The sequence below is a fragment of the Choristoneura fumiferana genome, chromosome 5 (assembly GCF_025370935.1).
Source record: "Choristoneura fumiferana chromosome 5, NRCan_CFum_1, whole genome shotgun sequence".
NCBI lineage: Eukaryota > Metazoa > Arthropoda > Insecta > Lepidoptera > Tortricidae > Choristoneura > Choristoneura fumiferana.
This window is the reverse complement of record NC_133476.1, coordinates 5,658,370-5,686,179: the sequence shown is the minus strand read 5'-3', so window position 1 is coordinate 5,686,179 and position 27,810 is coordinate 5,658,370. Positions and strand designations below refer to the sequence as shown.

Here is a 27,810-nt window from a genome sequence, read left to right as displayed (position 1 = left end):
TGGCTCGCCATAACCTTGCCAATTTATGGTGACATGTATTTGTATGAAATTGGTAATAGGGACAGACGCATGCGAGTTGTTGGGTTGATAGTTTAGTTAGCATCGTTAGCTACACATGGTGACGCCCCTCCCTGCCATCGGTTTTATTTAGTTAGTAGTCAGTCAGTTTGATCTGCGCCGGTCTTGAACATTGACGCGCGTGCGGACAATCGGCAAATGACGAGATAATCTCATTTAAGACGTTTACTTACCGAAACTGTGAAAGTGTCTTATTGGAAAGTTTAATAGGATTATGTGCATTGTTATTAAAGAGTTCTACCAATGTTTTTCATACGAAGGTAAACCTTTTTTATATTTAGGTTCTTTTTCTCAAAAGTGTACGTTTTCGGACGACAATGTGGATTTAGTAGTTGAGCTTGGCCTGATCAAAATATGATTACTTATTGCTGCCTTGAAGCAGCAGTGCTTGCACTGTTGTGTTTCGGCGTGGAGAGTAAGACAGCCGGTTAAATTACTGGCACGTGAGGTATTCCATCTTAAGCCTCTAGGTTGGTAACGCGTCTGCAATACCCCTGGTGTTGCAGATGTTTATGGGTGGTGGTAATCATCAGGAGACCCACTTGCTCGTTTGCCATCCAGTCGAATAAAAAAAAACTTCTTAAATCAATCGAACTGTTAATATATTGGATAAAAACCATTTAGAAATATAGGTATTATTATATTGATAGCGCTCAGGACAGGAACCTTAACTAGGTATTTATAGTGTCATTCAGCAGCTCTGGAAAATAAACTAAGTAAGTAGGTATCTTTTTTACGCTATAAAATTTAAGTAATAGTACATAATTTGATTATAATATCTGTAATTGGCAACTACAATTTTATTGCGATTGTTATGTGCGCGTTTCGTTTATAAATAATCAAATAATTATCCTATCACATCATTCAATTTTAAATGTTATCTTTATAATCTCATAAAAGTTAATTTGAATCGAAATGGTGGAATCGAAGTATTTATTCTTTGCTGTAAGTGTTTTTATTTATAAGTACTTTATAATGGTTCAAAGCCAAAGTTACATGCGTATGTAACTTACACTTGTAGTCTATAACGATAATTTATAGAGCGTATTTGAATGTAAAGAATTTAGTATTTTTGACAGGTATAGTCAAGATGTTACCGTTCATAAGATAATCTTATCTTCATTTTATTTATCTCCGTAATCTTTTCAGTATCCTCGCTACTGAGTTTTGAAACAGGCATAGTCCTTGAAAATATGTTGCAAAAATAATGTACCTAAGCGACGTGGAAATTACAGTTACTTGAGATATCGAACTTTTTGGTCGCTCCACTGTATTTATTTGTTTGAGGGCGAGTTCGTTCTCGTTTCCCAAAAATCAATGGTGGTAATTGAACATTCCCATCTCGCAGTAAAGCAATAGCGAGGGTGTTCATTGTAGGGGACTCGATGTTTGCTCCGACAATAAAACTGTTGGCTGTGACAACACGCTCAATAAGCAAACACGCGAGCTTCGAAATGAATGATTTATCTAATATTTCACCTTGCCAGGAGCCGGAGTCAAGTTCGGTGAAAAATCGATGGCCCATTTATTTGCATAGCCGACTAAATCATTAATCGTGTCAGTGTTGCGAAATTCGATTTGTTGAAATGTCGCCGGGTCGTAAAGGCGGGGATACTCTGAAACACATTACGGGGGAGGTTGGCAAATAATGCGGGGCATGCGTGTCGTGTACCTACTCCCAATTTTTCTAACGCGTTGCGTGATATGGGAAGTGAATTATGAGACGTATATACATACAGCTACATATTATATGCACGCCCGTGCTTCATACGGTGATTATAATCTATTACACTGAAACGAGAGTATAAGTGGGAATAATACTGGTTCTCTTCCGGTTGAGTGCGCCGATACTTATGGAACTAGGCTTGTTATATATTTGTAGTTATATCACCTTTAATGAACATTATGGCCGTGTCATCATCATTTTATTCGATATTCAAATCTTTAAATATTTAAAGCGAAACTCTTCACATAAAAATACTTTCACATACAGAATTTAAAGCATAATTGCCTTCTATTAATAACATGAATAATTAATGAAACATTTCATCGCACACTAAAGTTTATTTATAAAACAAAAATTATGGAAAAGGTCTTGTGTAACAGGTTTTTACAACACAGGCCTAATAAACATTAAACGGCACATTGTTGACCTTTAACTTAAACACTGTCTAAGACGTTGTAAATTAATGAAAACACAAGAAAGGAACATCGACGGGGGATACCGTTATCGGCGAAAATTACCCGTTTCCCAATACATTAGAAATGAGAACCAGTGATTTCAGTTTTTCTCCTTTAGGTACTTACCCATGTAAAAATATACTTTCAAAAAGTATTTTTTGTTCGTGCGTATCTATGTAGTAAAAAAAAATCTCCATAGCTCCAACAAAATACCATAACACTAAGGCTATGGCTAGGCTTGCATATGGCTTTACCCGTTCTATTGAGGTAAGAACCTTAAGAAGGATTTTTTATTTAAGCGCTAATCCAGGGTTCATGTCATGAGCTACTTATGCATTGAATCCGTTGGCACACATAATTTTGTGCAATGGACATAACCTGACTTAATAAGTACAAGCTTACGTGTTTTGCAAAATGTCCCGTATTTAATTGACACGCCAGTCTTTATTGCACCGAGCCCTCCGTATCCGGTCCCGCCCTGTCTGCCCGCTAATGGCAAAAGCAAGGGGTTATACACAATTCCACATGCGACGGCCAAATACATTGTACTATGAAACACAATGCATTGTAATACCACTTGTCTCCTGACAGCTTTACGATAGAGGGCACAGGTTCAACTTTAAATAGATTAGAATGGACTGTGCATTGACGATTGTAAAACTTATAGATGGTATAACGGACAATATAGACCATAAAGCCATAGGTTTTTTTTTTTCATGATACAGAGACGAAAAAATTTGTGGATCTAATGATACCATTAGATAACATACATGATCGCTCATGAAGTATAACTTTCGTGAGTCGAAAACACACTTGGTTCTTCTTTTCCGCCATCGGGAAATTTATTTCAATAATTACGCTGTAGATTCAAATCGAAGTTTTGAATCACTTAAAATATCTGCATTCAAGCTGTCATTTTAAAAGGGCACTTGATAGTCAATCGGGTTGTATGTAAGGTCCGTCAGAAAAAAATTGGTGGAGTTGAAAATTTATACGTTCTCATACCTAAATAATGCGCTTACTGGGTAGTAAATTCATATTAAAAGAATTTGTGTGTCCTTTAAAATTTAATGTCGGGTTATCGAACAGCGCGTGATAACGGTAGCGACCCTTGCCTTGTTCGAAATTCGTTCCGGCACCTCGGGGATGTCTCAATGGAGCTCTGTGCCCTGTTGCACGGCCTAATAACTTTTAATGTGAAGCGTTTTTTTCTCACACAGTTAATTAAAAATAATTAACACGAAAATATTTATGTTAAGCCGTCGTCTACTTCTTTGGCGGTAAGCTTATTCTGTTACAACTATGGGTGGGAAAAGTCATCGTAACAAAGATTTACAGGATGCTATTTATCCACCAGATTCGATAAACAAACTGTTTGCCAAAAACATGGCCTCGCCTGTCGAACTTCTCAGCGTTATGGTGCAACGACCTTGTGTGATATAAACATGCTAATTTTAAAAGATAACATTGGAAATACCGAATTCAAGTGCGCTCTTATAAGTAACTAAAAAATTAATAGACTTTTCGTGTTAGATAGAAGTTGGGGTCTTGTAGCGTGACCGATTAATTGCAGGAATGCTCTGCAGTAACCTAATAATAGTAATGTTGAGTTACAAGATCAGTCAACGAAAAAACTTGAACGCTACAAGTTTTTACGATCTAACGATATTGTTAAAGATAAGCGTTCTACTCTATTTTGGAATGATTCTTCTAACTTATTGCTTCTTGCGTTGTTGCTAATTTTTATAGTCATCAATCAGGCCTGTTAAAATAAAACTAAGCAATTTTTCTTGTTGATTATCAATGTAACCTCCATCTTGACGAGTGATTATAATATGTAGTTCTAAAAAGATGATGTTTCGTTATCGTGCTCACTGCGCAATATGGAGTTTTTGTTATTACATTCCTACCAAATTATAGGGGTTTGCCGCTGCGGCTAAAAGCACCTTAACGAGTCTGGTCGTAATCACGTTATAAAGGTAGTTTCTGTAGGTACTTTAGCATCAGACGGGATCGTATCCTCTTCGAACGAAGCTGTCAGATGTCGGTATGTCACCAAAAGCTATTAAGACTGTTTGTTTAGTCTTGAGATTGCGTCATACATAATCCTAATATTGTCTCTATCCAATTCTTAGCTAGTGTATTTCTACGTTAGTAAACCAAGTTTTATTATAACGCGTGTTAGCCGCTGTTGTATTAATAATCAACGCTTACAAGTTATTCTCCATTTGTACAAATATGAAACAGCAAGGTATAGGTACAGTCGAGTTCATAAACTTCTGAGCAAAAATTTTATAAATAATATCTGAACACGACTCTACGTTAACGGCGTAGAAGCGTGTTCAGATATTTTTGATCAAATTTTTACTCACAAGTTTATGAACTCGACTGTACATACCAAATCAAAAAGGAGCACTTATTTGCTTGTAGATATAATTATTTTTTCTCTCTAGAACTCTTGATAAAATTTTATGTGAACAGGTGAATCCTATTTGCTAGGTCTAATTATAAATTCAGGGAGCTATTTAAAGAGACTGCATGGTATACCTATATGGTATCGTTTCTACGACCTTTGAAAAAGGCGCTTTTAATGTTAGCTCTAAGAATGTAAATATTTTACTTAACGTCATTAAAAGGGTGGTGTGGATAACGCAATTTTAATTCAGAATATAATAATTCGAAGTTTATGTGACTAAATTGCTTGCGACGAAAGAGTTTTAGATGCAAATTGTTGTTTTATTTACGTATGAATGCAAGCAATTGAACGTTAACCTACATGCGTGGCGTAATAGTTAACGTTACTCGAAATCCGATGGCGAAATGGAAACTCGCCAAGTAGTTACTTAGAACTCTGAGAAGGTATGTGATCCAAATTTTTAACATGCAGGCAACAGCTTTCTTTTGTTCGTCCACTTGTATTGCCCAAGGCATTGATAAAATCGTGTCATTTCGATTAGATAGCGATAATTTCTACAAACAAAACAATATCAGCGACTCAATGATTCAGTGTACAAAATTTTTATACCTGCTTATTCCATTTCTACTTCGTGTTAAATATGCTTAACAATGACCATTTTCCCTGAGAATAGCGAGCTGTATACACGACGTGTCTTGATTATTTTAGCTGGCAAATGCAATCAAAGCTGGATTCAGAATACTAAAGAGGAACAAAAGCCTTATTTAAAAGTACCCATGCGATTTTTACTTTAAGAAAGCTAAATTGAAATAGAAATCACAGTGGCGGTCCGCATATTAGTTATCGGATCGGATGAAAGCTCCCAGCATTGAAGTATCAACCACAATGGATAACCGCGAGAACACACATCTATCTATTTATCTGCAATAACATTATTTGAAATATCATCATCATCCCAACCTATATACGTCCCACTGCAGGGCACGGCCTCCTCTCAGAATGAGAGGGCTTGGGCAGTAGTTCCCACGCGGGCCCAGTGCGGATTGGGAACTTCACAGATACCATTGAATTGCTTCGCAGGTTTGTGCAGGTTTCCTCACGATGTTTTCCTTCACCGTAAAGCTCGTGGTAAATTTCAAATGAAATTCCGCACATGAATTTCGAAAAACTCAGAGGTGCGAGCCGGGGTTTGAACCCACGAAATATATGAAATATTTGAAATATCTTAGAAGTATTTGTTGTGGTAGGTTAGATGTTAGAGGTACGATAAGTAGGTTTTTGTAGCATTTATTAAGTCACGTGAACTGCGTGCTCCTGTTCAAACTGCGTTAAAATTTCTATTTCCGTCCAACTTGATGAGTTTTTCGTGAAGCATGACCAGTGCCGGTGGCGTTGACTTGAGACCTTCGCCGTGGCCTTTCTAGCTCGCTTAATTAATGACCGCCACAACACAAGCGCTTTAACGCTGGTAAAAATAACCATATGATTAATACCATGTGGGTGCTCAGACGGCTCGTCGGCGATCGCAACCATGACGAATTGAATAGTAGACCTCCGAGCGGGAGTTGCTAGCGTTAAGCTTATGTTTGAATAGGCAGGTTATTACGCCCGCGAACAGATTGCGGTGCGATGACCTGGCCCCCCTAAGCCCTCAATACTAGCTAGAATGTTCATCGAGATCCGATGCAGGTATTTGACTACATAATGTTTATTTATTTTCGTCTCGTCAATTATAACTACAGTTGCTGAGAAAGCTTTGGCTTATCGCAAACGGTTTGTCCGAGAAGTTGTCAATCGTAACTTAGATATAGGAGCTTTCCGACAATGGCTATTATCTGTTTGTTTTAAATTATACCTAGAGATTAAATTGGATACCTAATTGACTTATTGGCAGTAAAACGTAGGTGTTTATGGCTCAATTGCACTATACGTAGAGTTTTTTTATGATCTTTTGTATGTAACGACAGCTTTAATTATGGGAATACATTTCATGTAAATAAGCAAAACATTGTGGTAAAATGGCGGCTTGAATAGTCTGCGAGGCCGCGCGGGCAGCCTCCAGCCATGGGAACGTATTGTGTCGCTTCCACTCGTAGAGAAACGCTTTGCAATACGTCGATAGGTTTTACGCTTTGTTACTAGTTTCACCACTTGACATTCTAAAGAACTAACTTTTTAATGCCGTATACGGACAATCAAGGTACCTGTGTTTTTACCTACAGCTGAGTCGGCTATTGACTGCTGTTATTGTTTGTGAATTCTCCATTCTCTTATGGACAACTTTGGTATCTGCATACATGCACTCTCATAGTAATGTGTTTATCGGGCTGCGTATAACGTAACTGTAATAATACACTTAGCACCCTTGGATATCGTTCAAATTTACAAGATAAGATCATCCATCTAGACTACAGGTATTACGTGAAAGGAGGTACAAGTTTTTCTTATATCTCAGTAAAAAAGTTTCCCACTTTCTTTGCTCGGAAAAGTAGTGCATTTTATTTACTGAACGGGAACAACTAGGAAACGTGAAACGATAATATGATGAGTTACGTACTAAAGTAGGCGTAAGAAGAATTATAAGATTAACTGGTCGAACAGGTAGGTAGGTACGTACCTATCTACCTAACTGTGCTGCGATGATATTATAGAAGGAAGCCATAACGCGGCGTCGTAAACAAGAGTGCCATTGGCTGGAAATACATAAACGTAGTACTTAATACATTTCTTATTTTTATATAAGTTAGTCGTCAGTCACGCGAAATTAATTATCATGAAAATGATGACAGCTTCGTAACAGTACACAGCGCTAGATTGAATCGCAAGTGAGTGGCGGGACAATAGCAGTCGGTAGTCTGTCCCTCGAGGTTGACCACGGCATCGCGTTAAGACCGCAGGCGCTCTCAAACAATGCACCAGCTCGCTGCTCGTTACTGATTGCGTGCCACCGAACGTCTTTTGTTAACATTTCTTTGTTTTGTTACAGATCATGTGATTTAGTAGTAGAGATGGAAGAAGGGGGCACAACATGCGCTAGTGAAGACCGCGATCCACCCTTGGTCGAAATCGTGCCTAATGAAGACGTCTCCGATCGTTGCGACGCGTCCACCGACAGCGAAGGGCTCGCTACCAGTGGCAATACCATCATCACTAATAACGAAAGTGGAGTCGTTTTAGATTCCGCTGACGAGAGCAACAAGAATGTTACGGTCGAATCCATAGTAGAGCACGGACCGTGCGAGGTGACCGATGACGCGCAATCGCTGTGTGATTTAGACAGCTTGCCTGCCGGAGACGAGCAGGTGTTAGGCGCTGCAGGTAGCGACAGTGGGGTGGAAGGTTGCGGACGAGCGCTCAGCAGCGGCGGCGGCTCACGTTCGTGTGCGTCAAGTGTTGTGTCGTGCGGATCCGGTTGCGGCTCCGAGAGTTCGTCCGTAGCTGGAGCGCCTCCGCGTCCGCGCCGTCGCGCTACCGTCACTGTTACCGAGCCCAAGCGCAGCTCTCCACTCGGTTCTTCCACGCCCCGCCCTGTCACCGCGCCCCGCGGACCAAACCTGGCCACAAGGGAACGCGCTAGAAGTAGAGAGAAACCGACTCCGCCCGAAAAACCGCGGCCGCTCACGCCGAAGCCGCGGATCCGTCCCACCGGCGAACTGCCGAACCTCATCCGCGAAAGTCCAGCGCTACGAGCGAAACCCACTAAGACTTCCACGGCTCGATGTAGAACGCCTAATTCGCCCAGCGAGGAAAAGAGATGGCCTTCGAACGGGCCTCGGCTGACGACCCCTACAGACGCCGGCGCTGCCCGGATAGCGGCCGATAAATATGGCACGCTTCCACGACGAAGGCGAGAAAACGGCGAAGCTGACAGTTCACCCAAACATGAAGCGACGCCCCCGATCTCGAGGCGCCCTACTATCACGCGGTCAGTGTCCACACGTTCGACGACAAAGACGCGAGTGAGGATCTATGCTGAAAAAATATCCCAGACGGTGCTACTAGGAACAGACGTGGAATCAGCTTTAGCTGGCGTCACACCTAACATTGAAAAGTAAGTAAGGAGTTTATTTTATGTTCAAATTACTCAAGATGTACTACTACGATCACGCTAATGAAATGAGAGATCACACTTTGAATCGTACCTATCGAAAAAATAATACAACACACAAGGTCTCCGCAAGAGGCAACTCTTCAACTATAGGTATCAGCGTCATTACAATTTTTTATTTAATCTGCAATGTTCGTATGAATGTAGGTATGTAAGTTGGCTTCAAATCTTACAAGTCGAATTTCAACCAATTCTGAGGCTGCGTTTCTACCAAACATGTGCGATGATGTGTTTTTCTTGAACCAATAGAAACGCTTCATCTCCACTAGAGCTGCGCTGTGTGTATTCGGATTAAGATCCCACTTTTCCCGATTGCAAAACATTATTGACTACATCTGTACCGTATTCAGCAGCAGCCGCGAGGTGTCCCGCTGCCACCGCGGCGTGCAGGCGTCGTCGCGCGACGCGGAGCTGGCGCGGCTGGCGGCGGCGGCGGCGGCGGGCGAGGCGGCGGCCGCGGAGGAGCGCGCGCGCCGCCACCACGCCGAGGCGCAGCTGGCCGCCGAGCGCGCCGCCCGCCTCGCCGCCATCGCCGACTTGGACCGCAACTCGCAGAGGCTGCTCGAGCTCGCCGGCGCTGGTGAGTAACCAGTCTGGTATGCATTGCTCACTAAAGCAGTGTTTCCCAAACATTGTTCTGCCATGTCCCGGTAATTTTCACACTACCGAACTTTTACGAATATTTTTTTTTTTACTTCGATCGTTGATAGGTATTATTTTTAAAACAAGGCGGGAATGTTGCGACCCGGTATTTTATTTTGATGGCCCGGTACCGGGTCGCAAATGGGAAACGGTGCACTAAAGCATAATTTCCACCAAACGGCTCGTATCGAATCGGATCGGAAAGTTTTACAATCTTTAAACTGATAGAGACGAGTACAAAAAGCTAACGACCAACTTTCAGTGCCTCTTCAACTGAAAGAAGAAGAAGAAACAATACTAACTCATGTATACAGTATTTAAAGTCTATATTACCTACTAAGGCGCACGCAGCAGCTTCACCGCGAGCGTCTTCCGCGACACGCGATCGTAGCCGAAAGTATGCAGTAACGCGCTATCGGCTCTGTGCCCTTAGTGTAAGTTTTCGGTCACAAAATACGTCTCGATCGCGTTCGCGTTATAATCTCAATTTGAGGCGCTGTTCGTGTTTCCATATAAATTGAGATTTTAACGCGAACGCGATCGAGACGTATTTTATAACCGAAAACTTACACGGGTACAGTACCACTACCATGAGTTTACAATGACCGTACTCGATAGCGACGGCGTAAATTATTTGTATGGATTTTCTATCGAGTACGATCACTGTAAACTCATGGTAGGTAGTGGTACTGTTCGCTTGTCGTCGTATCCAATCGGATCCTTTCGCCTATCGTCGCATCCGAGTGGCCGTGTCTGAGCCACAAGTTACGCTAAGTATCTGAAACAGCGCAACTGCAGTGCACGATACCATTTCTTTATTTGTGGGTAAATAAAGTTTTATTAGTGGGGCAACATCGACAAGGCTCGTCCGATGTTCCTTCTGTACGCACCATAGAGAAATTAGGCTAAAACAACAATAATTCTACTAACACCAAGAAATGGTTCCAGTAGATCTAAAACGGACGCAAAACGCTCCGTAATGCTTAGTATTCGAAATAATAGAAAAAATACCACTGTATTTATTAGCACACTTGCTATTCTCTTGATTACTAGACCTACTTACGTTTATATGATGTTTTGCGACACTATGATGCCCTCCCTTAGTTCCGAGAATGAAGTGTCATTTGTCATTATTCGTTACGGTGTGGTAGCTGTTATAATGTTTTAAAGCATAAAAAGGTTTTGTTGCCTGGTCGTGTCGTTACTAAACATACTTTGAAATCTTTTTCAATCTAGGAACGTCGCATTCGCATACAGCTTCTATAATTTTAGTTGTTGTGAGTTTAAGCAGATACTGCATGAATTCTTTCTAACACAACAAGATCAATTTCTTAAAACATTCACAGGTCATCGATTATCTTAAATCGTGACACGGTTCGTTTCCAAATGGTTTGGCATCGATTCAGTGAAAGGAAGTTTAAAATATGTGACTTGAGTGCGTGGCGTGGCATCTTGCAATTGTTACAAGGTTTAACGAGAAGTCGTGGTTGTAAATATAGAATGCGATGATCATCCATCAGCTGTTGCGAAGAAATGACTACGTACAGTCAATGGCATAAATATATATACGTTACCAAGACGTCAAAAATATCTACATATACACCTTTGTGCCACTAACCATAAGGTGGATGTATACATAAATTTAATTTAATTTTTGAGAATTAAAGGGTTATTACACAACAGTCAGCAAAATAGTTACCATGAACGACGAAATAAAAAAAAATACTATATACTGAAACATATTATAAACTGTTTCAGTACAACAAAAAGCGTGTCCTGTAGGTAGTATTGGATGGGTACCTACCGGTGACCGCGATTATTTATGTTATTTGTAACTGTTTTTAACTAGCCTAATAGCAAATGAGTCACGATAGCCCAGAGATCATATACTGTACTATTTTTACGCTGGTTGGGGACTCTAGACAAATCACCAAACGCGTAAACGCTAATCGTCGCGTTGGTGAAATTTCACCCCTGTCACGCTCAAACCTTACGCGTGGGATAGAGTTCCGTTCGGGTCGTCCAATTACTTTGGCAACTTGTCTCAGCGTAGAGGACTATAATGGACTGTTGTTTTTAGGTGCTGGCGCGGGCGCAGACGGGTGCTTGCGAGCGCTGGAAGAGCAGTTGCGAGCGGCGCGAGAGTTGGCGGCCAAGCAACGCGGGGACATTGACTCGCTAAGGGAGCACTGCGATCGGCTACACCATGTGAGTTCACTTACCTAGTTGCTACTTTTAGGTCATTAAGCTACTGTCATTACGGAATAAGACGAGAGGACTTTTTCGGTGACACATTATAAGTTTGCTCGTTGTGTTACTAGTACTACCTAAACCTCATTGGGAATATTGCCTCATTGAATTACTAAATGGGGTACAAAAGATCTTCATGTCGATCTCTAAATCCGTCCTTTAAAAAAATGCCATGCGATTACGATTGTCTACCAACAGTTACAGGACTCATACACCAGTGTGTTAATTGAAGCACAAGCTTTCACCAAAGTATCTAAGTGACTACTATATAAGTAAATTTAGTTTAAATGTGAGAACAAAAAATACTACTTTTAGGGGCTGTTTCACCATCCATTGATTAGTGTTAACTGACGGTTAAGTGTGATGCCGTCTCCGTCTATTCGAACAAAACAAATAGAGACAGCATCACATTTAACCGTCAGTTACGACTAATCAATGGATGGTGAAACAGCCCTAAATGTGAGACCAAAAGAAGTTCTACAGAAACAAAATTAGCATACTTTCAATCAAGGTAGTCTACATGTTGATGTTAATTTCCTAATTTAGGTCGAAGATAGTTTTAGGTGTTGTTTATAGCTGGAATAGTTCAATCATACGGCTAAGGTCAAGTTTACTTTTTGTTTAAACATACATACCTAGCACGCAACGCGACTAGTGCTATAAAAATAAACATCTCTTACCTAAGATTTACTTCAGCCTGATACTAAGGCGTGGTATGCCAGACCGGGTGTCACTTACAGGAAATGGCTTTAGATAAATGTAATTTGAATAATACCTTTGACAGTGATAAGTTTGTAATACGACGGAGGATTATACGAGATAAGGCGTAATAACGGGATTTAGGACTATAATAAGTAAATAAATAATAATGGGAAATGCAATTGACTAGTCCAAACTAAGCAAAGCTTGTACTATGGACACTAGGCAATGGATAAACATACTTATATAGATAGATACATACTTATATTAAACAACCAAGACCCGAGAACAAACATTCGTATTATTCATACGAATATCTGCCCCGGCCGGGAATCGAACCCGGGACCTCAAGTTTCGTAGTCAGGTTCTCTAACCACTTTGCCATACGGTCTTCATCTTTCTTTAAATACCTACTTTAGTTGTAATAACTTTGTAAGATGAGGCCCGATTACATGTTACGTAGGTTCCTACTAAGTTTGTAAATTTTATTTTTATTTTTGTACAGTAAAGAGTTAACACACATACATATAATACGATACGGAAACGCCAGGTACAAGTCGGTTTTTTTTTATAGCTGTTGGTCATCCTGTGGCTTAGAAGTGATGTTCAAATGACAACACCTACTTAGCACTGGTAGTTTGTTTAACGTGCCCGCAAAAATGTTAAGGATTGTTACTAATACTACCGACTAAGATTCTGAATCCGACGGGTTTTTTCCGCGCGTCCCAGTACAATTTTGAATGTTATTCCAATAATGCTGAGTTGCCTCAAAACAGATAACGTGCAATAGAAAAGAGGAATATGTGTTTTCAGTTCACTCAGCATATGGAAAGGAAATAGGAACGTGCACGACATAAGGAATACGTAAAAATCAATAGAGCCAGCCGGTTTTCATTTATCAATGAGTGTAGAAGTAAAAACTTTATTAACAAAGTACAAGAAAATTATCAAGTATGGTAGCTTTCCCATTTCCTGCTATTGTGTTGTGCTGAATACTTACCTATTCAACTTTATAGTCGCTATTACCATTTTTATGACATGGTAAATAACAAACAGGCTACTCCACGGAAATCGTTTCCTTTGTAACGCGCTATAAAACAGAGATTTGCCCTAGGAATAGACTTCGCGGGAATTGTTGGAAAACGTAGTTGTAACTTCCGCGACTTTTTATTAGTCCGTTTGAGATGTTAACTTGTTTTGACGCGATTGGGAAATTTTCTGACCGCACAGGAAAGAAAAGTTTTGATTGTTGTTCTGTGTAGGTATGACCGAAAAGTGAATAAAATCCTCTAAAGGAGAGAAATCATTTAGATAATTCTACATTCTATCAAAATAGTTGGAAAAGTATCGTATGTAATGCTCATTTTTACCGACAATGACACTTCAAATTCGAAACTTGGTGCCATAAAAACACCTTGTTTACCTTTTCAGTAGTATCTCGTTGCCTTGCATATGCTATAAATTTAAAACAGGTTGTAGCGGTCAAAACGCTTTACCACAAAGGTCATCAGCAATATCATGTTCGTAACAACAAAAAATGAACGGAATAATTAAACTTTAGCAACTCGCCAATCTGTTTTTGTTAGGGTTCCGTAGTCCTACAAGGCACCCTTCTTGTAGTTTCGCCATTCCGTCTGTCCGTGGCTGAATTTAGAGACTGTTAGTAGGTACATAAAGCTGTATAAGGTAAGTCGGGGCAAGCGCGCCTACCAATTAAAATATCGAAAAGTATTGATATTGCACTACTAACGACATCTTACTAGTGCTTATGATATTTTTTCGATATTTCAATGGTAGGCGCGTTTACCCCCTGCCGGCACGCTTGCCCCGACTTACCTTAATAACTACTCGGTTAAGCTAATTTCTTCAATATCAATATCAGGGTGCAGAAAGCTGTGGAGACGCTAGTAGAACGGTTCTATGCCTTTTTGCAGAATATTTTTTTTCCCAAAAAAAATTTTTTTTTTTTTTCGGAACTTCATATCATAACATAAAACAAACCTAAAGTAACCTACGGTGTTCTTTAAAACCATGATAAAGTAGACTGAGTTTTTTTTTGTTTCGGAGAAAGTTGAGAGTTAAGCAATAAAACAGTTGGCAAATGAAACATTTGGGAAAAAATAATTGTGCGAAAAGGCAGGATTACCTAGTAGAACTACCCTACTTATTGTGATGTATGGTACAGGAGGCGTGCAGCGCGCGCGAGGCGGCTCGGGTGCTGCAGGCGCGGCTGACGGAAGCGGAGCGCGAGGCGGCCGAGATGCAGGACTTTTTGGCGGCCGAGACCGGCGCGCTCGGGGACTCGTTGCGCGACGCGGAGGCCGAGCTGGCGCGCGCTAACAAAGACCTCGAGCGGAGGTGAGAAGACGAGGGCTTATCGTACCGTCTCTCTCACTCTCGTATTAAATAATAACAGCGTCAGCGGGACGGCAAGATACGAAGTTAAAAAATTGCACTTCGTTGTATGTACAGGGCCTGGTAACCAAAATTAACTTAATAATCAGGAGTTGCTTTATTTGCTGGGAGGTCGTACAAATGTAAATACAGGTGTACAATTATTTATTTATTTAGCCTAAGTAGTTGTATACATGCAATAAATTTAATTAAGTCCAAACAGTAGTAATTAATTATTGAATGTCAAAAGAAAAAATATTATTTCACTTAAATAATAGGTACGCTTCGCTGGGTGCAAATGTGGTATAAGTCAAAATATTAAAATAACTAGTACTTAATGGACTGTAATGGTTCAATTGTAACAGTCCATTACTAGTTATTTTAACATTTTTACTAATACAACTTTTACCCAGCGATTTATAAACTATTCAATAGTTTCGTTCAAATATTGTGTAGTAAAATAATAACACTTAGTAATAGTTCAGTTCAGGTGAATAAAAAAATAGCATGGGACACTTGACTCCATTTGACCTATTGACCTAAACTAAGCAAAGCTTGCACAGTTAGCTGCAGAGAATGGGTGTACCCCCTGTAACTGCGGTAAGTATGGATACCGCCGTTACAGTGGGTACCTTTCTTTACAGCTGACTGTACTATGGATACTAGGCAACGGATAAGCATACTTGTATACATATTAAACATCCAAGACCCGAGAATAAACACAATATCTGCCCCGGCCGGGAATCGAAATCGAGCTTGAAAAGTTTTTAAAATGTGTGTGTTCGTTTTTTGTCAGGCGCGCGGAGTGTCGGCAGCTGGTGCGCATGTGCGAGCAGCGGCGGCAGGAGGCGCTGGCGGCGGCGGCGCGCGCGCGCTCGGGGGCGGCGCCGCGCACGCGCTCGACGCGCTCGCCCGCCGCCTGCGCGCGCTCACCGACGCCGTCGCGCGCGCCTACGCGCTGCCCCGCCACCAGCTGGAGCCCAGCGTCTACCACAACGACGTCTACAGGTAACTACCACGACGACGTCTACCTGCAGGTAAACAATTCTTGTGAACCCTTCCTCTCTAGCTTGGTTTTAGTGCTGCACTGGCATAAACATTCGCGCTGCCGAGACACCAGTTCGAGCCCAGCGTCTACCACAACGACGTCAACAGGTAACGGCCACGACGACGTAACAAACGGAGCAATGACTCTCCTTGAAGTAGGTGGTACTCATGGGCAATGGTGATCATTTCCCATCAGATGACCCGCTTGCTCGTTTCCCTCCCTCTCGTAATAAAAATAAAAATGAATACTACATTAAACCATTATCTATTTTTCAGCCGCAGCGACAGTGGCGAAGCTCTCTCTCCCGAAGAAGAACGCGGCGGGCTCCTCACCGCGGTGGCCCGCGCCCTGCGAGCGACCCCCGCCGCCGCCGCGACCCCTGCCGCCGCCGCGACCCCCGCAGCCCCCGCCCAAGACGACGACCGCTCCCGCATATCCGATGACAACGATAATTCGGCTGATCTGCTGGACTCTGAGACTGAGCCGTGTCTTGCCACTGATCCTGGTAAGCAATGGGTTGTTGTATGCGAATAACTTTTTTGATCCCCCGACATTTTTTGACATTTTTGACCGCTATGTGTGTATGTGCGTCTGTCTGTGGCACCGTAGATCTTAAACGGGTGGACCGATTTGAATGCAGTTTATTTATTTATTTGAAAGCAGGTTTTACAGCTAGCGGGTTCTCTCGAGACATGTTTCATCATATTAAATCGCATGATTCAGGTTCTCCTACCACTGTCTTCCATTTCTATTTGCTTCGTCCATAGCTGCCTGGTACCATCACGAACCGAAATTGTTGAGCCACTCGTCAGTGTTCTTAATTTAGCCCTGTTATACATTACTCGTTATATATTTTCATTAATAAACCAGAGTAATAGAAGCCGTGTAATGACACGGCCAAATTACGAACAGAAGCAAGTGGCTCAACATTTCCTGGGGGCTAATACGAAATTTGAAAATCGAAGTTCGTATCTTATCGTCCCTCTCACTCTATAGTACAAGCGTCTGCGGGACGACAAGATACGAAGTTCGAATTGTGCACTTCTTAGTATAGAGTCTGTTCGCGACTGTACCTAACGATATCCATGATCCCAGAATGCGCGGAAGAATGGTGGTCCGGCGCGGAAGCGGGCGGCGCGTGGAGCGGCGAGGAGCTCTCCCCCGAGCGCGAGTCCTGCGGCGACGCGGAGTCCACCTCCGAGCGGGACTCGCTCCGCAACCTGTCGGCGGCCATCGCGCACCGCCACCGCTCCGAGGCGGAGGACGCGGAGCGCGGCTCGCTGCTCGAACGCGTGTTGGCGCTCGACAACCGCCTGTCCGAGCTGCTGAGGGCTCTGCGGCTCGCGGCCGCGGCGGCTGCTGTCACTGACGATGCTGACTCTATGCGGCTCGCTACTGCCTTGAAGTAAGTTTTTTTTTCAATAATTTATTGAATCAGACGTTACTTTGCGGAGGTCCATATCAATGAACTAAAAGAATTTCTTTGCTCACCCGCGACCTTATGATAGCTAAGTTTACGCAAGATATGCGTGTTCATTCAGTTCCTCCACCCCCACGCTGTAAGAATACACACAAATCACACAAACCCATCTATCACCACCACACTACACTGACGCGTTTCGAACTCAACCAGAGCTCATCTTCAGAGCAACACAACCGTACACCATACGTTTAACATTCTGTCCATTTTAATTTCTCAGCGGCTTTTCGAATGCCTCCGGCTTTATATTCAAACACTCAAATTATTTATTTGATTAATGTGTACCTAATAATTGCTTAACGATCCGGTCTGATCACGCACGCTCCCGCAAAGCTGGTTTTCTTACATTTCACACGCCAATATGCCTATTGCGTGAAAAACGCGAACTCACGGTCTTTAACCACATGTAATAATTTATTAATTTGTTTGGAGGCTTACTTTACGAAAACAAAACGGCACGCAGAGAACAACGTTCGCGAGCCTCTACAAATACAACAAGCAAACATCTTGAATGGTATTTTGTTGTTATTAACTCAGTATGTCTCTGTGTAGAAGTCCCACGCATACTAGATTCAAACTGAACAAGTCGAAAAACAGTCATTAAATATCTTTGAAGGACTTAGAAATTCAGTTTTCGTTTGTTCGCATTTGTTTGTTTTAAGACTTGTTGGCTATGCCGATAGATTGTTTGCCTCGAGTTCTTTTTTGCTAGCTCAGTGTGTAATGTATTACATTAAATGGCACCCGGAGGTACGATACTTCGATTTTACCTATCTGGATGCGCATTGTCGTATTTCTAGCCTGCCCTTATTATTGAAGCAAGCCCTGTACCCCCGTACTTATTTTAGAAGCTCCCCAGTATGTCCCGTGCTAAATGTGTTACATCGCTCATTCCAGAGACAAAATAGACATAACAGAAAAGAATGTAGCTGACGTGGTAGTGAAGAAATTAGCAGAACTCGACGCCAGCAAGAATATGATGGAGCAGTATCGGCAGACAGTGGAAGTGAGTACAATAATTATTCTGAAATAATTTTATAAAGTAATTTCGTTGGTCGTGCTAATATCAAACGGGAAACAAATCACGATTATCTACTACATTAGTTAATCTAGTGTTAGTGTTATTACTTATGAGTGAGATTGCGAAGATTAACAACATTACGTATTATTTAATTGGTGTCTCATAAGCTGGGACCGGTAAAATCTGCTTGTAATTTAATTTATTGCAAAAAATGTTAGGATGATGAGAAATGTTAACTTTATGGTCAGCTTCCGCCTCTTAACGGATACGAAAAGAACTGATATTGCTACCTAGTAATTACTTTTTAATGAGACCTTGCGCTTATTTTATAAACGGGACATGTGATACATTTAATCCGGTCTAAATTTCGTAGCAAATATGACACCCGATTTGACACGACTCTTTATCAAGTCAGCAATTTATTTCGAATTTGATTAGTTAATTATCACTGTTACGTTCATGAAATAGAGCGTGGCCGTAGTTTAACGTAAGTAGTAACTACTTTCAATGATCACGAGGTTAGCCTAACAACCGCAATACTCACTAACAGAGTTGAATGAAGCTATAAAATTTAATTAATTAATTTCCTTCTGCAAATGATGCGTGTTCCTCCCAGGAACATGACTGTATTAAGCTATTTAGATTGTCTTTAATTTGCAAACATAAACTTAAAAGCAGTAACCGACCACGAATAGAATATAACAGTTATCTTAGTACTGTTAACTGGTTTAATGTGAAACAGGTATTTACACCATTCAGGCCCTGCTTGGTGATCTCGAGTCAAGAATAAGACGCGCAGGTTAATATAACTCATACGCTGGCTCGGCCTTCTCACCGCTTATAGAAGCACTCAATACTATGTCACTTTGTTCTATCCTTATTCGCGGTGTGATCGCTTGCGTAAAAATATATTCCTGATTAGAGAAATAGTTTAAAAAAACGTAAAGATTTGTACGCCGACAAGTATGAGTAAAAATCGACCAAGTGAAAGTCAAACTCGCGCGCCGAGGGTACCGTACATCTCTGAATAAGGTGTCCGAGTGGCAGTTCAGTGCTAATACGCATTTAGCAGCAAAATTAAGTTGGTTGTAACAAGAATAATGAGGGAATTAAAAAAAAAGAAAAATTTAAATTAAACAGTAGTAACAAAAGAGTAACGGACTTAATTCGTCTATTCTTAATTGACGGACTATAATGAGGTGTTTTGGCATTACATATTACATCATTATCGTTTAAATTTAAGATAAGAGCCAATTAATGTGATAAGTACCTACATATTTTATCGCTGAAAAAATAATACATTAATTGGCTATTTCTGCAAGCGATCATACTGTGAAATATTTACACAAAATTCACTTTTTATTCTATTTTCCGATTGTTATTTTCATTCAGACTGTTGTATAAAATCTTAAAACTAGAGTTTCAAGTGATATGTTATTTATGTAAACCCATCTCAGGTTGGAGGCTTTCTGCTCGAGCTTTCTCGAACTCGAGAAATTTGGCTTCACTGGAGACGAGAAAAAAATGACCGGAACTCGAGAATTCTCGAGTTCCAAATTTAGATTCGCCAGATGCGGTTTTTTGCTGTTCATGGCCTTTGGGGGCTGAATAATTAAAGTACAATATGACTTAAAATTACCTAGATAGTTTTGTATTCTCGCCTACGCAGCTACTTTTAGAGATTTTCATTTGTACTCCCAAAAGTTGTTAACTCTCGTGCACATAGTTCTTCAATCTGTTCAGTTTATTCTTAAGTTATGATTATAACGAAAGATTTTAATTTTTGTTCCTTGCCTTACCTAAATAAGAGGTAGGTTAAAAAAACGAAAAGGAAGAAAATAAGTCTAGTGTTCTAGAACTGTGTTATGTAGCTTAGTTAAAGTTCAATAGTTGGGGCTACTTGGGACCCATCGCTAAGAATTTTTGAGCTGTTCACGAAATTAATTTTATGTGGGTTTTTTTTTAATTTGGGGGCTGTTTCACCCCCCCCCCCACCTTCTCTATTTGTTTTGTTCGAATAGACGGAGACGGCATCACATTTAACCGTCAGTTAACACTAATCAATGGGTGGTGAGAAAGCCCCTTCAGGATTTAAAAAATATTTTATGTAATGATTTTTATTAAGGTTTTATAAAAAGAATAGAGAACCCGAGTAAATTCGAGAAATTAGCCTCGAGAACTCCCGAAACTCGAGAAAAATAAAAAAAGGTCGAGAAACCAGAAACCCTTTGGATATAAGGATACTGCAGCGACTATTGTGCTCAAAAATATTTGAGCACACAAGATGTGCCAAAACAAGGCCTGCAGTTGTTTTTGTCATAACTCTTAAGCACTTTGGGCATCCCTATATTGCCCTCTAAAGGCAATAGGAGGTATCTGAAAAAGAAAAGCACTTAGGGTTTTTTTACCATCGTGTAGCTGAAGACATTCTGCATTAGATGGCATATATCTGAAGAAAAAAAAATGTTTTTTTAAATACCGCTTATTGGATTAAGTGCCTACTATAATATGATAAACAATATCGTAGATTATTGTTAAAATCCTACTAACACCTTTGAATCACTACAGGTCTAACACTTTAACTAGGTAGGTTTCTGTACTAGACCTGTAAAAACTTGTTCAGGATAGAACATAGTGACTTCACTCGAGCTTCAAACGCTTTGCTGCGTTGACTCGACGAACGCACGTATTGTATTTAAACACTAAATTACTGTAAATAAACATGTTAAACGGCAAAATTACTGGTGGAGTATTGGTGAATAACAGGGTTCTAAACTTGTATAATGTAAATAATATCTAGCTATAGCTTGTAGCTCTTCCGCAAATGCAATTAGCAGCATTCATTATGCTGCGTGCGTAATCATTATTTTTGTTTAACCAATTGTTATACGACGACACCGGTCGACATGGCTTCAAGCGACTTGCTAAAAAATGCTTCTTTGAGACAACTTTTAATATACAATATAAAATGCTAACTGTTGAGGCAAAATTTATCCTTTTGAATGCCAGCGACTTCTAAAGCTACCAAAAGCTGTGGTGCCTGTAACTCCATTGATCCATATCGTCATTCGAACTACAACGTGCAAATGAACGCATGCCGTGTGGATGATAATATGCTACAGTGGCGTTCCAAGAGTTAAAGTTCTTTTATTTAGTACTCAGGTGTAGCATTTTGTTAGTTACTTTGATCTATGTATACGTAAATAGCCAGTAGCCATATCGACTGGTCGAATTTTTTACGTATTCGTACCTGCTTTATTAATGGATTGCGTTTTACAGGCACTCAAAAGACAGTTGCAACAAATCGGTGAAGATGATGACTTGGAATATGTTGAAGAAGTAAGCTTTTACAAATAATTGATTATTAAAGGCTGACCAGGAATATAAAAACCTGACGCGAGGGCAGCAATTCTACTTTTTATATTGCAACATTCTTTACACTTATATATACGATACCTACCAGTCATATTGACAACGGTGTCGGTGATGTTATTTAAATGAATATTTTGTAATCCCTCTGACTTGTTCTATGAAAAATACTTTTATACATTGTGAATTAGTTTCCTTCTAAGGCTATGGATAATATTCGGCATTTTAACGTACAAAAACACAAAATAACACTTTAAAATACCACGCGCAAACAACGTTAAACTTTAACAGCAATAGATAAATGACATTTGAATTTAGTGTTACCAATGCAAGAAATTAGTTCTATTGGTATGGCGACGTTTTTTATAATTCTGGTCAGCTTTTACCTAAAAACATTAGTGCGTAAACCTAGTGTGCGGTGTATAATGTTATGCCGGCTCAGTTTTTGTAAATTAACAAAGCTTGTATTCTTGTATCGACTAGTTTCGATTGCCACCAATAGCAATCTGTAACTTAGGATTATTCGGTGTAGTTCCGTTAATGGAATAATTGCAATTTATTTTTGCACTGACTGGAGAAGGAACTACTGCGAAAAATCCCTATTTTCGGCAGTTTTAACAACTTCAGCTCTTTTTAAATTCGAGTTCCATGGAATTAACTGACAGTATGCGACGAAAAAAGCAATAATACCTATTGTCATGGAGGATATATTTTTTTCAGTTCAATTTTCGCTATATGAAAAATCTTCAGTTTCTATTGTGCGCACGCGGGGCCCCTAGCTGACGGCGACCCCTGACTAGGAGTCCCCCGCGTAGGTTAGGGGCCGACAACTGCCTAGTTGTCTAGTCTGCTTTATGGTTAATTCCGCCCTGATAGTAGGATTAAATTGTAATGGCAGATGTAGGGCGGCCACATACACTCGGAATTCCGTAAATACATCACACACGTACGTTTATTTCAATTCCCAACGCACAGGCCACCGTGCGGAGTTCCGAAAAGTTCGAACGACAAACTACTGTCTGTGTGTGGTAGGTCTATAGATTTGTATGTATTTACTGCGTTCGAAATCCCGAATGGTAATTTTTCTGAGTGTATGTGGCCGGCCGTAAGTAGTGTCGTTTATTGTCAGGAGCTGTCGATGTGCTCGGAGGCGGACCGGCGGCAGCGCTACGAGGCGCTGGACGCGGCGGCGGGCGCGCTGGCGGCGCGGCAGCACAGCGTGCGCGCGTGGCCGCGCCTCGCCGCTCTCCAGCGCCGCCTCGAGCGCCTCGCCTTCGCCGCCGCGCAGCCCCCGTGCTACCCGCCCCCGCCCCGCTGCACACCACCGCCTAAACACAACACTACGGATGGGCAAATACGGGTCAACGACGGGTCCTCGAGCGGATACAAACCCCTTATCGACTCCTTTCAAGTTTCACCGTCTCAGAGTAGTTACCGATTCTGACCAACCTATTTATTGAATCCGGCGTTACTTTGCGGAGGTCCGTATCAATGAACTTACTTCGCTCACCCGTGACTTAAGTCCTAGGTAGGTCGGTAAGTGACTAGGTCGCGGAAAAGGAAAACAACTTTTTATAGTTCTGACCGACCTTATTGTATCGAGCGGCCTGCGATCGGCGATTCAGCTTTCATTCGATCACATCTGATCAAACATGTTCGGTCGGGTTCGAAGGGGCGCTGAACCGGTATACTTATGGTAGGCGTTGTCCACTCCTGCTCTACTAAACTACGCCCTGCGTAGGCATTATTGACGAAAGCTGGAAAAAGCTCTAACACTTTCCATATCTCCAGCAGTATTTTTGCGGTCGCAGGATAGCGCATCAATCTTGCCACTGATACAGTCGAGAGTCGCTTGTTAGCTGTGGGACTTCCAGCTTTGATAGTCGAATGCGCAGAACATCTCAAATCTACTGATGAGTCACTGCTAACGACCACTGCTATACGAATTTACATATAAAATCTGACATGTTAAATTTAGGGCTCGGTGATTATTCAGCCCTCAATGTAGCGTCGATATCTGTAGTTAGAATTCTAATGTTACATGGATCCATTTGAATCATAAGAGACGTCAAAGTGCCAAACGATTTACGATTCGCGCATAAATTGTGTAATTTTCGATAAGAAAATGAAATTGTAATCGCGTCAATTTTATAAGCAATCCATGATACTAACAACTTAAACTGTCGTTTAATACATATTTTGAAATGCGTTTATGCTGGTCATAAACGTGATTTATCCCACTTTAATGTATCGATAGGTATACGATAAGATAATTGAGGAACTAGCTACTCCTAACTACGTCTCCATATTTGTATTTAAGAGCACAAAATAAATTATTCTAGTTGCCTGTTTGTATTGCAAGGTTCCGAGTAATGTTGCATGAAATGATTAGTATAGAATGTCAGATACCTAGATAGAATGCAGTCGAGCTTAGAAGTTTAGCTTCAAAATAATGTGTGCTTGTGTCAGTAACGGCGTTCAAATACATGAATTCCAACCTGAAACAGGCTGCTCTTGAGAGTTGACATTTACACGGTGTTGCATCTAGCTAGACTCAGACCACTCGCTACAGGAACTGAAGTTGTTTTAATTTGTTTATCTGGCTGACACCACAAGTATCCGAATTTTTCTTAAAAATGTAATGCAAACTTTTTATTGTAAAAAAAATAAAGAAACAAACACAAATTAACACACTTTGAGCTACATTCACACAAAGGCAACCTGAGTGGATGAAAGGAGCATTCAGTTGGGATCGACAAAGAGTGCGTTAAGTCAAAAATATAAATAAAGCATAAACTCTTTAAAAAGGTACAATTGAAGTTACACTAAACTATCCTAAAAAAAAAAACTTAACTAAAAAATAAAAAACGAAATAAAGCTATCATAAAAATAAATTATTATACTATACAAATAGATAAACAGGCGTGATTGCACCGACCGCCCAAACATAGTTTGGTACTCGACCTTAAACGATGCTGGCTGCCAGCAGCCAACTAGCTGAAACGTCTGAGTACTGCATGAGTAGCTTTGCAATGGTACATACAAGTAGACATGCCGCATGCGCTGTATCGCATGTTTACCAGCTATCAGTGTAGCATTGGTTTGAGTTGTAGGTTTAACGTATTACAGATACTCCTTTTGCAAAACTCGCCAATAGGCGTCGAAGCGTGTACACTACAGTGGCACATTACAGTCACAAAATTAAATTAAAGTATAGGAGGTTGTTTCGCTCTCGTGATAAAGTGATGGAAATGAATTTATGTACTGAATAAATAGATTATGAACCTTAAAACCTACGAAAGTCTATGAATCAAAGGGAATGTATAACATAAATTGTATTTAGTGTAATGAAGAAGCATGTTATATTATATCATATACGATAATAATAATAATAATAAATACATGTCAAATTAAATGATTAAGAATTATTGTGTAAATGATGAAAATTGTACGATTTATTGAAACAGGAAGAAATGATCATATTCGATTGATCTCAATTATGCGTGTTCTGCGGTCAGGTATTGTATTATTGTAATAAATAATTGTTGTATTCTCTAACTGCTAAGTGAAAAATCATTATAAACTAATATTGTAAGTAGTCAATACTAATAATTTTTCATTCCTGAAAGCATTTAAATTTATCTTTTCATAAATTGGGTCATCGGTTTAACTATTTTTGAAAGCTTAATGTTTTGAAAGGTATCTGAATTTTATTGTAATGTATTAAAATATAAGTGCCATTAGCGCTAGGACATATAGAACAGTGTTGGTATTTTAAGTTCGCTCATGTAAGAACTTACATGCGATTATTACTAAACAAATTCGTAATTTGCTAGATAAACTTTATACATAATATTTAAATATGGGTGGTGCACTCTAGTTAAATATAATTTAGTCTAGTCAGTATTGTGTTTAATCAATCTGCATTGATATACAAAAAAACGTGTAGATATCAATCGCATATGACGATCCAACGTGATTGATCTCGAGACACTTTGAGGGCTACGTTAGCTGGCGCGGGCGCATACCTGTGGGCACTGGTACAGGAAAAATCCGTCGCACGCGACAGGGGCAGTTAGCGCTGCTCATACTATTTTTCAATAGGCTTCCACCCGCTCCGTGCAAACCTCGTCAATTATCGTAGGCCCTGATGTGTACAGCTACGTCTTGTCCTAATTTATGACGTCCTTATTAAAGGGGCTCTAAGGGTAACGGCGATTTCGCGGTTACATTGAGAATTATTTGTGACATAAGGTTCCGTTACACCGTGGACGTCATGTTTTGTCTTGCAGCGTACAAAATAGTTTTAACAAAAATAAACCAGTGTTGTCTAATGTATTTATTTATCCTTGCCGCCTAAAATAGAAAACAAGCTCTTACAAAAACCACTACTACAGTATACTTTATTTGTATAATGTAAATCAACGTACACTGCATGTATGCCTAAAATTACTATTAGTTTAATCTTTTTATTGCCACACTGAAATAAGACATTATTTTGAAATTTGTTAGTGTGGCCTTATAAGCGTTCCACTGATAATTTTGAGGTTATTCTATTCAAAATTGAGTAACGATACTTTTTATAAAGTAGATTAAATGTTTGCAAGCTGACAGCAGTGCAGCACAATGAGACTGATATTGTATTTATGTTATTGTTCAAGTTTGGAATATTGAGCGTAATTTATTCAACGCATTAGTCTCCGAAGCCGCATCGGCCACTTTCTCTTCTTGTTAATGTATTTGAGCGGATATTTTCGTAATTTAAAATATCAATTGGCTTTTGGTAAACAAGGAGACAGTATAAAAGCTTTATAAAAGCTGTAAACAGTACGAAAACGCTGGCTGAACTACAAGTTGGAATTGCTTTGTCCATCCGCGCAGCTTTGCTTTAGGTGCTAAGTATCACTTTACAATAGACCTCCAGAATTGTAATGCCCAGTTTTTTATCCGTAAATACTTCTTTTTGTATTAAGAATCAAATCGTCAAATCATGTGATGTAAATAATGTGTAAATAAAATATTGAGAAATGTAACTTTTGCTTTTCATTTCTGATAAGTGTGAAAGTTTATACATTATTGTATAGAAACAAATTGTTTTCGTTTGAGACATTTATTCGACATATCAATTAACATAATATTACAAGTTTAATTTTTACAAATTTTTTACTATCCATTTCGTATTTTGATGATTTCTCAGCCTTTCTAAGACAAATTAAAACACGTAAGCTTACCTACACGAATTGCACGAAGTCGAAAAATTCGACTGTTTTACCGGTTCTGTGAAATAAATATATTTTTTTCTGTAAGCACGCCAGAGATCAATAAATTTCGCGTCCTATCAGTTATTCCTAATGTTGGTTTTGAACTTTTTCAAGTGCACGCCAAGACATCTGACGGCTATTGGTTAGCTAAGGCTCGCTAACATCACCTCATGTTCTCTGACGCCGCCTATGTACGATACATCGAATTTGGTAAAATACAATTGAACACTGAATATCGGATTAAAATATAAAAATATCGATCTTGAAATTGTAAAATGATTTTATTGCGACATAAGAATAAAATAACCTCTAGATAACCCTTTTTTATAGTTATAGTGCAAATAAATATTTAGGTTACATTGTTAGACGATTACTCTTATTCATTACATACAGAAGGTTCACACTTTTCGAATAAAACTTTTCTACTTAAGTATAATTTGAGTTATTCTTGAGAGGATTAGTCAGATGGAAAAATTCCTGAAACATTGTTTTTTACTGAAAGTTAGCGTCTTTCGAGTTAAGGAAATACTGAAAAAAAAATACAAAACAATGAAAAGTTCTACCTATTAAAAAAATGATTTGCTAGCTATTACCAATTAAAACGTGATTACAGTAGGAGGGCTGTGCGCCCAACTAAAATTTTAATCCTACAAGTATATTACAGATACGTCAGTCAGCGGGCAGCAGATTACAGAATTTTACGATTACACGTTTTAAGTATCTCCTATCTAAATTCAAGTCGATATACTATCGCTCTTCCTTCCCCACCAAACTCCTCGTCTCATTAACTATACAATATAATTATTAAATACATCTTCAAAACAGTAAAATCAAAATTTACTTGTTCGATTTCATGACATGAT

The 27,810-nt window shown here is 39.9% G+C and overlaps 1 protein-coding gene across 1 annotated transcript; it reads left to right on the top strand.

Annotated features, from left to right (window-relative positions):
- Positions 1-158: 158 nt before the first annotated feature.
- corn (microtubule-binding protein cornetto) lies at positions 159-26,719 on the top strand. Its single transcript, XM_074087584.1, is given in 12 exon segments — positions 159-338; positions 7,662-8,726; positions 9,137-9,363; positions 11,506-11,633; positions 14,560-14,732; positions 15,565-15,641; positions 15,644-15,776; positions 16,092-16,321; positions 16,912-17,221; positions 18,194-18,302; positions 21,597-21,656; positions 22,816-26,719. Coding segments are annotated over 12 exon segments (2,844 nt in total). The 5' UTR covers positions 159-321; the 3' UTR covers positions 23,131-26,719.
- Positions 26,720-27,810: the final 1,091 nt, after the last annotated feature.